The 14,800-nt window shown below is 35.5% G+C and overlaps 1 protein-coding gene across 8 annotated transcripts in view; it reads right to left on the reverse strand.

The window, feature by feature from the left end:
* Positions 1 to 14,800, reverse strand: part of ATP13A3 (ATPase 13A3) — a 98,115-nt gene that overhangs the window by 50,635 nt on the left and 32,680 nt on the right. For 7 of the 8 annotated variants that reach the window (XM_041743790.1, XM_041743792.1, XM_041743784.1 and 4 more), the window contains 11 exons: positions 14,274 to 14,456; positions 13,932 to 14,002; positions 12,240 to 12,320; positions 10,992 to 11,061; positions 8,753 to 8,887; positions 8,240 to 8,312; positions 5,003 to 5,134; positions 3,536 to 3,715; positions 3,241 to 3,398; positions 2,172 to 2,360; positions 261 to 322 (listed from right to left, as the gene is read on the reverse strand). In XM_041743790.1, the coding sequence (XP_041599724.1) occupies positions 261 to 322; positions 2,172 to 2,360; positions 3,241 to 3,398; positions 3,536 to 3,715; positions 5,003 to 5,134; positions 8,240 to 8,312; positions 8,753 to 8,887; positions 10,992 to 11,061; positions 12,240 to 12,320; positions 13,932 to 14,002; positions 14,274 to 14,456 (1,334 nt within the window). The remainder of the gene's footprint in view (positions 1 to 260; positions 323 to 2,171; positions 2,361 to 3,240; positions 3,399 to 3,535; positions 3,716 to 5,002; positions 5,135 to 8,239; positions 8,313 to 8,752; positions 8,888 to 10,991; positions 11,062 to 12,239; positions 12,321 to 13,931; positions 14,003 to 14,273; positions 14,457 to 14,800) is intronic. The other variant, XM_041743818.1, reaches the window with a different exon arrangement.

Here is a 14,800-nt window from a genome sequence, read left to right on the forward strand (position 1 = left end):
AGACAGATGTAGAAAAAATATAAAAACATGCAAAGATAATAGAACACAACTTCAGAATGACGGTAGCAACAGATTAAGACTTTAGCACTATCTGCGATATTTAAATCTCTTAAACGAGACCTGAAACAATTATGGCAAAAGGTCAACTGCTTAATCTTGGTGTTGGGTACACAGCTGTCATATTACTTTCTATATGTTTTAATGTTTCATATATTAAGACATCTAAGAAGTAATAAATATCAAATCTAGCTAATATTTACCGTGTATTTTCCACTCGTTGAATCCCCCAAAGATCTAAACCATCTTCAGTAAGAGTTCCAGTCTTTAAAAAAAAAAAGCACACATGTACAAAGTATGAATAATGCCTCCAAAAAACAGAAATCACAAAAAGTTATGCTACATATACATAATAAAATAGGATACAGCTGTCAACAAAGGAAACTAGTAAGATCTCTGTATATTGATGAGGAATAACTTCCAGGAAATAATTAAAGTTAGGGAAAGGGTGCAAAACATTTCTTCCATTATGGTTCCTCTACGGGCAGGAGGAACAACTTATAGAACCATATGTTTATGTGTTTGTATTATGAAAAAAACAGTCGAGCAATACACCAATTAACCTATCAATCAATAAAGGCCTACCTAGGAAGGAGACAGCAGGACAGAAGGAGCCAAAAAGAGAAGAGGAAAAAGTTAAATGATATCAGGAGGAAGCAAATGGCTAAATCCAGGATGCAAATGACCTGGTTTCTTCAATAAGATGATTCGGGACAAAGGGCAAAAAAAGGAACTGCTATAGTCAATTTGTAACCAATGCAATCGTTATTTGGTTTCTGACAGAAAAAACAAATTGCAAAATTTGAGATACTTTTTGTGAAATACAGGGAAATCTGAATATGAACTGGGTATTAGATAATACTAAAGAATTGTTAATTTTGTTAAGTAGAGTAAGATAATGGTATTGCAGTAATCTTCTGGAGATAAAACAGGTACATGGAGTGAAAGCATGTCTGATGCTGCCACCTTCAAAACGAAGGAAGCAGTTAAAGTAAGACTGACAAAATGCCTACGTCTTAAAGCCGAGTGAGGACTTTTCATACTTGTATCTTTTCTCCACTTTTGTGACTGCTGAAAAGTTTTAATAGTATCTCCCCAAAAGGCATAAGTGAAATTTTCTAAACAGAGAAGTATGAAATGTAGTCATGGGATGTAATTATTCTTTTAAAGTAATCTGTACACCCAACATGGGGCTTGAACTCAAACCCCAAGATCAAGAGTCGCACACTCTACCAACTAAGCCAGTTACAGACCCCAGGACAGGACAAAAAAAAAAAAAAAAACAACTCACATTTTTTTCCCTCAATAATGAAAATGCAAAAAAATCACATATCTATCATATTGGTTACCAAGTAGAGCTTGATGGGAGGTTTTCTGGCCAATGTTTAATTCTCAAAATAAAACTTTTAAGAAAACTAATTCCAGGAGAAGGAAGGAAAACCCTTTGTTTAAGAAGCAAGGAACAGGGATCCCTGGGTGGCGCAGCGGTTTGGCGCCTGCCTTTGGCCCAGGGTGCGATCCTGGAGACCCGGGATCGAATCCCACATCAGGCTCCCGGTGCATGGAGCCTGCTTCTCCCTCCGCCTGTGTCTTTGCCTCTCTCTCTCTCTCTCTGTGACTATCATAAATAAATAAAAAATTTAAAAAAAAAAAAAAAAAGAAGCAAGGAACATTGCACACAGGTACATCATTTGTCATCAGTGACCTTCATAATTTTGAATCATATTCAATAAAATCATACGGCAAACTTTCAACTAAGCGGATATACCAATAAAATTCCAGTAAATACATCTGTATGGAGCTTACTCTGTTAAAAACATGAAAGATCAGATAAGTCTTTACTACTACTCTAAGGCATGATTCTGGATGTGAATGATTAGACAATTGCAGATTTCAGCAAATAAGCAATATCTAAGCATTAAAAATTGAAAAAGCAGTGAGAAGAAATATACAAAAATGATGCATGTGCCAAGAAAGTTGAAAAAAGGAGTATTAGAGGAACATTAAATAATGTGTGCAAATTGGTTGATAGAGAACACATTCAGAAAACCTCAATCTAAATATTTAAAAGCTACAGAAGTAACCTTTGAGAATGATTATGAAACTGAACCAACCTTGTCAAAGCAAACAAGATTCAGCTGTCCACAGATATTTATCCTTTGGGGACTAATACAGAAAATACCAATTTTTTTCAATCTTCTTTGGGCATACACAATACCAGCAGTCATCGCAGCAGGAAGTGCAGGTGGCACAGTAATGGTAATGATATCCAGAGACTCAATAATTATTACCCCAATTTCTACCTACAATTAACAGAAAAATAAATGTCAGATCCCTCCGCCTATCAAATATTTAATAATACAATGTGAGTATTTCTCCAGTGAAGAATCCATAAACTGTTTTCAATTTTATAAGTGTGTATATAGTTATATACATCAACCATTTATAATTCGTTTCCCTTCAGAAAACAGTAAGTTCAGTGAGTTGTCAATGGACTGTGGAATGAAAACTATTTTTAAAGGAAATTTTCGGGACACCTGAGTGGCTCAGCGGTTGAGCATTTGCCTTTGGCTCAGGGCCTGAGTCCAGATCGCGGGATCGAGTCCCACATCAGGCTCTTTGCATGGAGCCTGCTTCTCCCTCTGCCTGGGTCTCTGCCTCTCTTTCTGTGTCTCTCATGAATAAATAAATATTTAAAAATAAGTAAATAATAAAGGAAATTTTCTTTTGAAGAGCTCTACATGTGTCACAGGCTACACACTTCAAAGTTCAATAAACGTCTGCAGATACTCTTATTAGTACAAGCACCATATTATGCCCATCTCTAAAGGGGACAGAAAAGAAATCTGACAAGGTCTCTTAGAAGAATCTTCGAGTAAGTAATCACAAATAACTGTATATTCCAGAAGTTAAGAGAAAATAAAGTTTTCGGTGAGTGTGTAGTTGCCCCTCCCTTTTTCAGGTCACAAGAGAGCAAGAAAAAGACCACCTAGCCCAGAGCTGTCCCAAAGAACTTTCTGCTATGATGAAAATGTTCTATATTTGTACATTATAAGTCTCATATAGCTAATTTAAGTTAGATCAAAAGTTTAGCTCTTCATTCTCATTAGCCACATTTCAAATCCTCAGAAGCCACATGCCATCATTAAGACTCAACCCTTATTAAAAGTTCCATTTACATACCTTATTTAAAATGCTATTGATAATAGTGTAGATAAACCCAATGCCAGCCACTGCCACAAGACACAGTAGAAACAAGTAGGCATCTCTGTAGAGTTTAAAATCAGTTGGTTTGGGATATAGTATAGAGCGAACAAGCTGTCCTTTGGAAGTGCTAAATCCTTTTAAAAATTTAAAGAAGAAAATGACTGTATTTTTGTAAGAAAATGAGAATTATCCCAAAAACAGAATTGCTTTTCAAACGTTCAGTACACATCAAATATGCTAACCATGCAAGAAGACATGAAATGTTTTATACCTGTTCTAACTACTACAGCCTTGACAAGTTCTCCAGTGTAGAAACGAGTTTGAATTACAGTAGTCCCACAAAACAAAGTGTGTCGTTTATGTATTTCTGGACTATAGAATTCATCTCCCATTCCTTTTATGTCCACTGAAGGATTTGGCAAATTAGTCTTTGTCACTGGAACACTCTCACCTTTAAAATTAAAAAAATCATAAATTAAAGCACAGAAATCATTATCAAACACACAAATCTTGAATTGTTAAATAACCTAGATGTTATCATACTGTTTCAACAGTTCCTACGAGTTCTCATATGTGGATAACAAAGCTTATTCAATTAGCTTTCTTTCTACCAATTTCCTTGCCCAAACACATTGTCTTGTCTCCCACACTAATTCCTGGAAGTGAGCTGTGAGTTAAAATAATAATCTGGAAATCATTTTGTCCAGTTTCCGATAAAAATATCAAGTAGTTGCTACAGCCCCAACATCTGTTCACTTGTCCCCAAAAACTGAACTGAAAAGAAAAGCACTCCACAACCTCAAGCACACTAAGATGTGAGGACCTACTCCTAACCCCCACTATACATACATACACACACAGAAGACAAAAGCCATCTAGGAAAGAGAGTAAATACAGAATATGGTTGTTCTCTCAAACAACAACAAACTGCCAAATTCTTTTCAATATTAAGCATTCACATCTCTTGTTTCAAAGATAGCAAGTATGTGAGAATATTTGTGTGACTGTTTTAAGACAAAACTCCTGGCAGTTTGAAAACATATGGCAATCGCTTCCTTCCAGGTTAACTCTGACAAAAAATAAAGAAAATGTGATAAAAAAGATATCAAGTTCTACCTTCAGATTAGGAATTTCCAAAAGGAAGTCATCTCATAGTCTACTTCCCCCCAGTTTAAGCAAAATAAAAAATCTTTATTCCCACTTTTTACACATCAAATGGGGAAGTAAATATGCTGCCATCCTCTGTAGGCAAAGAATTTATTTCCTCTTCCCTGACTAAAATACTCCCTTCACAGCAAAAGTAGTATGCCAAAAGATACAGTGGACACCAGCATAATGATTTAGTATCACAACTGAGTATAATGAGAAACTTGGTCCCTTCAAAAAGAAAAAAAAAAAGGGGATCCCTGGGTGGCGCAGCGGCTTAGCGCCTGCCTTTGGCTCGGAGCGCGATCCTGGAGACCCGGGATCGAATCGCACATCGGGCTCCCGGTGCATGGAGCCTGCTTCTCCCTCTGCCTGTGTCTCTGCCTCTCTCTCTCTCTCTCTGTGACTATCATAAATAAATAAAAATTAAAAAAAAAAAAAAAAAAAAGGATCTTCGTTATCCATGACATTCTGAGAATACAAACAATACAGTTTTATAGTTATAGATACAAGACAGTTTTTAAAATTAATCAGTAACTACTTAATCCTAATATCATAAACAACTGATCTGATTGTTACTCATTTAGTTTACCTGTTAACATGCTTTCATTTACAATGCAAGTACCATTAATAAGAACCGCATCACAAGGCATGACTGTCCCGTTCAATGGAATGACCATAACATCTCCTGGCACAAGGTCTGTAGAAAAGATCTCTTCTATTTCTGGATTTAAAGAAAGAAAAAGAGAAGTCTGTATATCACTTAACTTGAAGTAAAAATACAGTAAATAAAAGATCTGCAGTAAATAAAAGGTCACCTCACCTCAATACTAAGTTAAATATATGATGTAGTTAAATAGGACAATCTCAATACATGAAAGTAAGACAAAAAAAGATTATCATGGCTTAGGCTAACAACGCATAGTGTTTAAGTATGTCAGGTAGTTTGTCTCCTGATAGGACGCCAGCTACACACACACACAAGATATGCCGAGTCCCCTCTGACCAAGCAGCCTCTTAGAAAATCAGACAGTGAGTCCACACAGGAGATTCCCTGCAACAGTTAAATAAGCTCAAATTTCTCTAACTCCTTGGAAACAGTAGAAAGCACTGGAAATTTTAGTGTACTTTCTTTTTTTTAAAATTTCATTTATTTATTTGAGATAGAGAGCATGTGGGCATGGGCAAGGAGGGGGCAGAGGGAGGAGAAGCAGGCTCCCCACTTAGCAGGGAGCCCCAAGCAGGGCTCGATCCCAGGACTCCAAGACCATGACCTGAGCTAGTCGCAAATGCTTAACCCACCAAGCCACCCAGGTGCCCCAGTGCACTTTTTTTTAACAGCAATTTTTTACACTATTCTTTTTCTCACTGCCACTATTTACGACTCCTAACATTTCAATGCCTTCAACATTCCTAAAATAGTCCTAATATTTTACATCTATTTTAAATAAATTTACAAAATAAATTAAACATTTATCTAGTTCATTATTTCCTTAGAAATTTGTACATTTAAAAACAGAAACTTGTGCATTACATTCAATTCAAAAAGATCTTTCCAAGTAAAAGGAGGTTTTTGTTAAGACTGCCTTACATTTAGACTCTGAATTCCTTCCCTCCCTGAGGTTTTAATACTATGCTCAGAAAAGACATCTGGGAAAAAAAAAAAAAGAGAGATCTGCTAGTTTGTAAACAAAGACAAGTAAAGAGAAAACTATTGTTTGTGATGTTAGTCTGTAAGACAAAACTCTTCCTTTCCTAAGCTATGAGGAAACAACTTCTAAAGAATTGTAGTGATATTAAGCACATAGTCGGCATAATAATTTTCATTTTTAAATAAACTCGACTCTTTCAAAGCTTTAATGCCACTTGAAAGTCTCCCCCTCTCAGGTATACCAGGAAACAAAATACCAATGACTTGGCAGCCAAAGGAGGTAAGGAAGACACACATTAGATGCAATGTCCTAGCATCCCCAGTGTCTTCCGCAGAGCAGAAAGAGGATGAGCACCAAAGGAGAAGATAGATACTCCCAACTAAAGCTGCAAGTGACCAGGAAGCACAAGGAAGGAATCACCTGCCAGGCCAAACAGTGTTTATGCTCCGATGTAGTGTACTGAGCCGAGGGACTGGAGGCTGATTTGGTATTCTCAATTAATCGAAATAGCTACTATAGCTACTACCTCCAAGGCCCATGCTGCTGTGCCGTCTCTTTATGTCCTTTACACTTCAACACTGCACCAGACGAACTAACATATCTAAAATGTTATCCTTTCCTACTGCTTGTCCTCCAGTGTTCCTAATTTAATTAAATGGCACCCATGTCCACCCTCGAGCCTGACACTGCTCTAACACCTCGCATCCGATGAATTGCTAAATCCTGTCCAATGGACACATTTAAGTATCTTTCAGCCCAATCCTGTTTCTCTCCATCTCCACAACCCTCATATCTTGATCCATTTCAGGTCTTCAACATTATTCTCCTCTAAACCCATCTAAAGGGACACCTGGGTGGCTCAGTGGTTGAGTGTCTGCCTTCAGCTCAGGGCATGATCCCAGGGTCCCAGGATCGAGTTCCACCCACATTGGGCTCCCTGCATGGAGCCTGCTTCTCCCTCTGCCTGTGTCTCTGTCTGTCTCTGTCTCTTTCTCTCTCTCTCTCTCTCTGTATGTGTCTCTCATGAATAAAATCTTTTTTTTTAAGTTGATTTAATTTAAAAAATTGATCTAAACACAAAGCCAGAATGATTTTTGCAAAAAGGCAAACATCAGATTACTAGCCTGCTTAAAAACCCTTCAATGGCTTTCCATTGCCTTTTGGAATGAGACCAAATTCCTTAATGTGCCTTAGATGGCCATCATCTAGTTGCTGCACCTGACACACTGAATTCCTTTCTCTTATTACAATGACTGAGCTACCTTTCATTTCCAGAAGACTGAGCACTTAGAACCCTCTCCTCTCCCTCTTTCACCCCTCCCCTTCACCTACCTCTTACCTAATTCAACCACTTAAAAATATTTTTCCCAATAGCCATCCCTGACACCTACAGTAAATGAGCTCTAATATCTAAATCTCCTGACCCCTCCCTAGATAGCATTTGTCACACTTTCTTGTTACTAGTTATCATCTGCCTTTCCAACTGGACTGAAGTTCAGTGATGACAAGCACTGTGTCCATATTGGTAACCACTGCATCTCCAGAGCCTACCACAGTACTTGTCACATAGTAGAATAAGAAAAATACAATTTTACAGGAATGAATCTGAAACAACGTCAGGAGTACAAATCCAAATACTTATTTTTATTTCTTTTTTTTTTTTTTTTAATTTTTTTTTTTTTTTTTTTTATGATAGTCACAGAGAGAGAGAGAGAGAGAGAGAGAGAGAGAGAGAGGCAGAGACACAGGCAGAGGGAGAAGCAGGCTCCATGCACCGGGAGCCCAATGTGGGATTCGATCCCGGGTCTCCAGGATCGCGCCCTGGGCCAAAGACAGGCGCCAAACCGCTGCGCCACCCAGGGATCCCCTTATTTTTATTTCTTAAAAAATGAATGTACAAGGTGGCACCTGGTTGGCTCAAGTCAGTCAAGCATCTGACTTCGACTCAGAGTCCTGGGACAGAGCCCGGGTGCAGCTGCCAGCTCAGTGAGTTCATTTCCCTTTCCCTCTGCCTGCCCTTCCCCCAACTTGTGAATGTGTGCAAGTAAATATATGAAATCTTTAAAAAAAAAAAAAAAAGAATGTATATGTATAATACATTGGTCTTGCTTTAGTTATTAGTGCTTAATGGGTATCTTACTTGGTTTATTTTTCCAAGAGTTACCTTAAGTACTTACCTTCATTCACTCTGCAAACTGAAACTCTCACAGTACTGTGAGCTGCAACCATGTCATGCAACATAATATATTGCTGAAATTTAAAAATATAAAAACTACTTAATATAAGCCTATTCTTCAAGATATTAAAAAGCAAATGTGATATAAAATAAGGGAAGTTAATATAGCAAATGCCTATTACTTTGCTGTTAAAAATGTCAAGACTAAAAGACTCAAAGATTATTCGAGGATTAGCACTTTAATGAAAGTCCTGAAAAGAGTGCAATAACTCTTCCAGTATTCCAGCTTGTGATAAGCATGTATAGATCCCTATGCCCTCTAACCAGTCCAGGGGTTGTCTAACTCTAAAAAGCACCTGCCTTCCCCATTCTCGAAAAAAGAGGGAAAGGAGTACATATTCATAGAACAAAAAAATAACTATATTAAGTATTACTTTGTACCAAATACTATCATACACACCTTACATAATACTACAAAATACACAACGTGAAAGCTATAATAAATTGGACTTACCTTTCTAATGGAATAGAGAGAGCTTACAATTGACACTATAGACATAATCACAATGGCTAGAGCATAATAATAGTATTCATCAGTGCTCCATAGTATAACACTGAAGAGCTGGAAAATGTAAAATGGGTTGAGAACCTAAAAAACAAGATTTTTAAGTCAAAATGAATGAGGTCTTTATAACTATACAGATGGTCCATCTTTTCATTTAAGAAATAATTAACAAGATATTTAGAGGATACCCTCTGTAATAACCTAGAGCAACACGTACTACCGAAAGAGTAGGGCAAGATATTAGCATAGAACTTTTTTATAATCAACCTACTATAATTTGGCTAAAGAAGCTTAATTTAAATTATTTGCATCCATTTAGATCCATACCAAATCCAAATAGAGATTCAGCTAGAAATAGCTAAAATATGTCTATTTAACTATTCTTCATTCTACTTCAGCAATAAAGTACGTTTACTTCCAATAATTACTGGGCTACTAAAGGATATAAAATCCTTAATTAAATGGAACAAATGTTTACTTATTATGAGCTCCAAATACCAATTTTCCTTTAAGTCAAAGGTTCACTGGAATCTACAGGGAAGACAAATATTAGATAATAAGTTACACTGTTTTGCATTCTTTAAGGAAATAATTAAGAATTAAAACCTAAAGGAGATAAGGGAATCCTGGCAATGGACTTTGTTTTCATAGTATTCTATTTCGTTAACAACTTCCCCCAAATGTCTTAAAGTGATGCTTGTATATTTTCAAAGCACTTTCTCATATATAGTCCCATTTTACTTCAAAATTAAATGAGATAATTTGAAAGGACTTACTCCAACTTATAAAAGAGCAGCGGAAAGGTTTTCTAATGATCAAAGCTAGTTACTGATGGAATTATATTATAAACAAGGCTTTCTAATTCCTAATCACAACACTTTGATACGTTCTCAAGCAACATTATATGGTTACTCTCAGGAACTGAGGGAAAACATTCTGTAGCACTACTGTAAGTATTCACTCAACTCCTGATCTTTAGCCAAAAACCAAAAGGAAGACCAGAGAGCCTAACTCTGCCAGGCAAAATCCTTACTTCGTTCCTTAATATGTTTAACTTTTATTCACATCTCCTCAATGGCACCTGTAACTGGGCAGTGACTACAATAATCATTGACCCATTTCCTTCCCAGGATAAAGTACAATTCCTCAATGTCAATCATCAGGTCATGTTTTGTATTCCAAACTTACGGTATAATGTCTAGTTCCCAAAAAATGCACCATAAAATACCACATGAAGAAGAAATATGATAAACTGTTTAAAAATCAAAGAAAAAAAACAGGTATATACATCTATAAAATAGGGCAAGATTTACATGTGCAACATACTGAGTTAAAAAAAAAAATGTACAGGGCAGCCCCGGTGGCTCAGCGGTTTAGCGCCGCCTGCAGCCCAGAGTGTGATCCTGGAGACCCTGGATCGAGTCCCACATCAGGCTCCCTGCATGGAGCCTGCTTCTCCCTCTGCCTGTGTCTCTGCCTCTCTCTCTCTCCTCTCTGTGTTTTCTCATGAATAAATAAATAAAATCTTTAAAAAAAATGTACAGATAAGAAAAGCAAAATAAGTAAGGTAATTAATTAAAATGGTAATTTATGTCCCCAAATTATTTCTCTACCAGAGTTACTACTTTTACCTTCCAGGGTTTTTTTTAAAGATTTTATTTATTTATTCATGAGAGACACACAGACAGAGAGAGAGGCAGAGACACAGGCAGAGGCTCCATGCGGGGAGCCCGACGTGGGGCTCAAACCCGAGACTCCAGGATCATACCCTGGGCTGAAGGCGGTGCTAAACTGCTGGGCCGCCCAGGGATCCCCTACCTTCCAGTTTAAAAAAAAAAAAAAAAGAAAGAAAGAAAAGAAAAAAGAGTGAGGGAGAAACTAAGAAACAGAAAACCAAAAATATCTTATTACTTAAATCATGGCTCTTTTTTCTTTTTTTTTTAAGATTTATTTATTTATTCATGAAAGACACACAGAGAGAGAGAGGCAGAGACACAGGCAGAGGGAGAAGCAGGCTCCATGCAGGGAGCCCGACATGGGACTCGATTCCAGGTCTCCAGGATCACGCCCTGGGCTGAAGATGGCACTAAACCGCTGAGCCACCCGCTAAACCGCTGAGCCACCTGGGCTGCCCCAATCGGGGCTCTTTTCAAATTGACAACTCTATTTATCACAAATGTTGTCTTACCTCCTTAATTAGAAGCTTACAAACAGAAGGCACTTTCACAGTAATTTCATTTACTCCATAAAGCAATTTTCTATAACAGGAAAACATAATAATAGTGTTACATTATATTATATTATAATAGCATAATATATGGATGGCATTTCATTAGATAAGGTTCAAACCACAGATTGCTCTTAAATCTGGAACTTAAACATTCATGTTTCTACATACTTGTCTTCTACAATTTAATTTTCCACCTACACTATTTAAATCAAAGTAGTCAATACTGGAAAACTACACTTGTTTCATTCTGCCTCCTATCTCCTTATGTGACAAGTTATCTTTCCCACTAATCTATAATAACCATGTCTGCAAACACTTTTTTTCATCCTTGAATATAGCAGACCTCAAAAATTTTGAATTGCAATTAATTTTTGCAAGAGACTAAATAAATGTATTTGAGGGGTCCTGTACTATTTTTCAAGTGAGAATACTGTATTGAGAAAGTTTTATTTCAGAAACAGTGTACATTTGACTTTCTAAAAAATGCTTTCAAAAAGTTGTTTAAATCCTTCCACTTAGACTCCTGGAAGTACTTTCTATACGACAGAGTAATGCGTAACTCTTGCCTTTTATGAAGTATAAGTCTGAATGAATTAATTTTTTATCTCCTAACCTGTTGAAAAAACATGCTATTAGAATAGAAGAAAACTGCTAAATTTAATTTGAGGCATTTATCCTCAAACTACGTAATACACTGATATATTTTTATGCCACAGCAAATAATAACATGATTAAAAAGAATATGCACTCCAACTAACAATTATTCATTATGGTAAATTTTAAGTTCATGCTTACAATTTCCAATACATTTCAGAAAATCTAAGATCCTATCAATTATAAGCCATATCCATTATTTTATGTGCCATCATTTAAAAATGCTCTCAAGCAAAGGATGACACACCACCCACTTTATGAAACATCTCCCCTTTAGAGATGTTAAAATGTGGAAAAATGTGCAACTTAGAATTGATGAAATATGGTATATTTTTAGGGACATCAACTTCAAAACTCCAGCGTCAACATTTCCATAATTCTTAAACTCAAAGCAGTCTTACCCAAATAAAATCAGTAAGTTGTCAACTACTATGTCTATAATATTTAAATACCTGTTAATATGTACAACTATATGGTAAAAGGGTGAACTATATATACTACTTTATTTAGAAATTTTGATAATAGATCTAACTTTAGTTGGATAAAAATTACCTGTAGGCATGCATCCCCTTTGTCAGTCCTGCACTATGCTTTTCATAAATTGACGTACAAGAAACACCTTCATCCAGTCCCCTAAATAAATCCAAAGTTTTTACTTTAAACAAAGTTTAAAATATCCAAATGTCTTAATGCCTCATTTTTCCATATCCTGATTTTAAAGTGTGACTTCCTCACAAACAGAAACCCTTAACAAAAACTGAGATAATGAATGAGAATTTTTAAATCTCAAACTCCTAAGATAAACAATAATGAAACTTGTAAGTCTCAAATGTGCCAAATTCTATATTATCCAATGTTATCTATCACATAAGATGGCTCTAAATGCTCAAGTTTATATAATATTATTATCCATTAAGGTTGTACCAAAACTGTAAGAGCTAATAAGTTAATAAAATTAAAGGTAAAGTATGACTAATATAGTTTTCCCCTTCTTCAATTTTTTAAACTTCATGTTAGAAATCCTATTCATTGATTTCTCTTTCTATAAAACCAACAATCCAAATCTGTTCCTGTTCTATTACAAACCTAGAAGTACAGAATTTATATGGATCACAGGTATTCTCTAAAATCTAACAATTCTGAGTTGGATTCAACCAACAGATATACCTCTCCCCCAAAATGTCTTAATTATGCTTATTTTAACTGAGATACTAGTCACAAAACTCTGAAGATCTTTCACATCATTTAACTCCAATCCTTTTCTACTTTTGTTCAGATAGAAAAACTAAGCTCCATAACTAACTGCCATCATTGGGATAAGTTTAAATTCTACAAGTTTCAATAGCTGGAAAATGCCACAAGGCAAATAAGGTTTGACATTTTTTTCCCACTGAAGTTGATGACTTCTCCAAAGGCAGCAGGATCAACTCCAAGTCTTTTTTTTAAAAAAACAAAATGGCAGCTCACTGGCCGTGTCCTACAAGGCAATAGTTCTTAACTAGGAATGGTCTTCAGAACTAGACATGTGGAAATGCCCAGGGCTATTCCAGAATATTCCAATTCTTTAGTGTCTGAGAAAAAAATCCAGGCATGAATATTTTAAATGTTCATACGGTGATTCTCTTTGTATTGCTAATATTAAGAATTCCTTCAGCACTCAAGTAATAATAATACATCATAAGTTTTTATAATAATCACTTTAACAATAGCAATAAAAATAGAATCCTAATTAATCTAGTAATTATATAACTTGAGGCTTTCATAAAAAATAAATTTTAAGGGATTTCTCCAATTTGTCCTACTCAAAGCTTAACACTTTTAACAACATCTGAATCTTTATCCACAAGTTAAATTTCTGTTTATCTGTTACTCCATCCCTCAAGAACAAATAGATGGAACTGTCATCAATTTGGGAAATCAGAATTCAGATATTCTGACAGCCTATAAAGTATACTCAAAATTCACCTTGAAATGAACCCACAAAAAGAACTCAGATTCAGTGGATGTGGAGAACCATACTGTTTCTAACATGAACTATTTTCAAACTTTTATGTAATTTTGCCAAGGTACAGGTTAAAAGTAGGATTTATCCTAAAATGGTTAATAAGTACCAGGGACTTAATAAGTGAATAAAAGTTATGTAATAAATACCGCTTCAATTTTATGTAACACTACAATGAATTCTTTATCTGGAACATTTTCAAGGTACTCATAATATAATCCAAACAAAAGAAAAATACTTACTTTAAAAAATCAAAATTGTGAAGGGTATCATTCCAGAAGTATTTTACACTGTGGTGGGTGAAATAACGGATCTGTGGGACACACACATAAATGTTACATCAAAAACCATCATCACCCCCACACAAAAAAAGAAAGAAAAAAAAAAGTATCATCACTTGTTAATGATCAAGTTTACTAACACAAATCTATTTACCCATTAAAGTTAAAGTGATCACATACAAATGCAGTCTTCTTCTTCTAATAATACCTAAACTGTGTTATTTATAGTAATAAGAATTTTATATGTATATGAATTTATCCCCAAACAAAAATAAAGTTTCTCTGACACTCAAATCACAATACCTGGTGTGGTTGAGTCTGTGAATATTTACTCATCTCATGCCTATTTTCTTCAGCTAAATTTTCAGTTAGATGAACAGTGTGGCCATTTGAAACTTTATTGGCCATAGATTTTGGACTCAAAAATGGGCGAGTTTCCAGAGACAGAAAGCGAATTTTTGCACAAAACCACATTCTGAATTCATCCTTATAAGAGAGAAAGGGATAAAAAATCAATTATGTATGTTACATTACTGCCTATATATATTTAATTCCCATTCTTTACATATTCTTGATTCCTAACTTCTTACTCACTAAATGTTAAACCACTTTTTTTTAAACCACTTCTTAAAGATGTATAAATTTGTTATAAACATGAATATCATGAAGAGCTTTCCATTGCTCCCCATTTTATGACATACTTCACTAATATCCCAAGAAAGATGAGTGTAATTTCTTAATTTACCCATCAATGTACTGAGACCAAAAATTAAAGCCTCTGATAAAATCCTTCCAATCAAGATTTAAAAAAAAAAAAAAAAAAAAAACCG

The sequence above is a fragment of the Vulpes lagopus genome, chromosome 1 (genome assembly GCF_018345385.1).
Source record: "Vulpes lagopus strain Blue_001 chromosome 1, ASM1834538v1, whole genome shotgun sequence".
NCBI classification, from domain to species: domain Eukaryota; kingdom Metazoa; phylum Chordata; class Mammalia; order Carnivora; family Canidae; genus Vulpes; species Vulpes lagopus.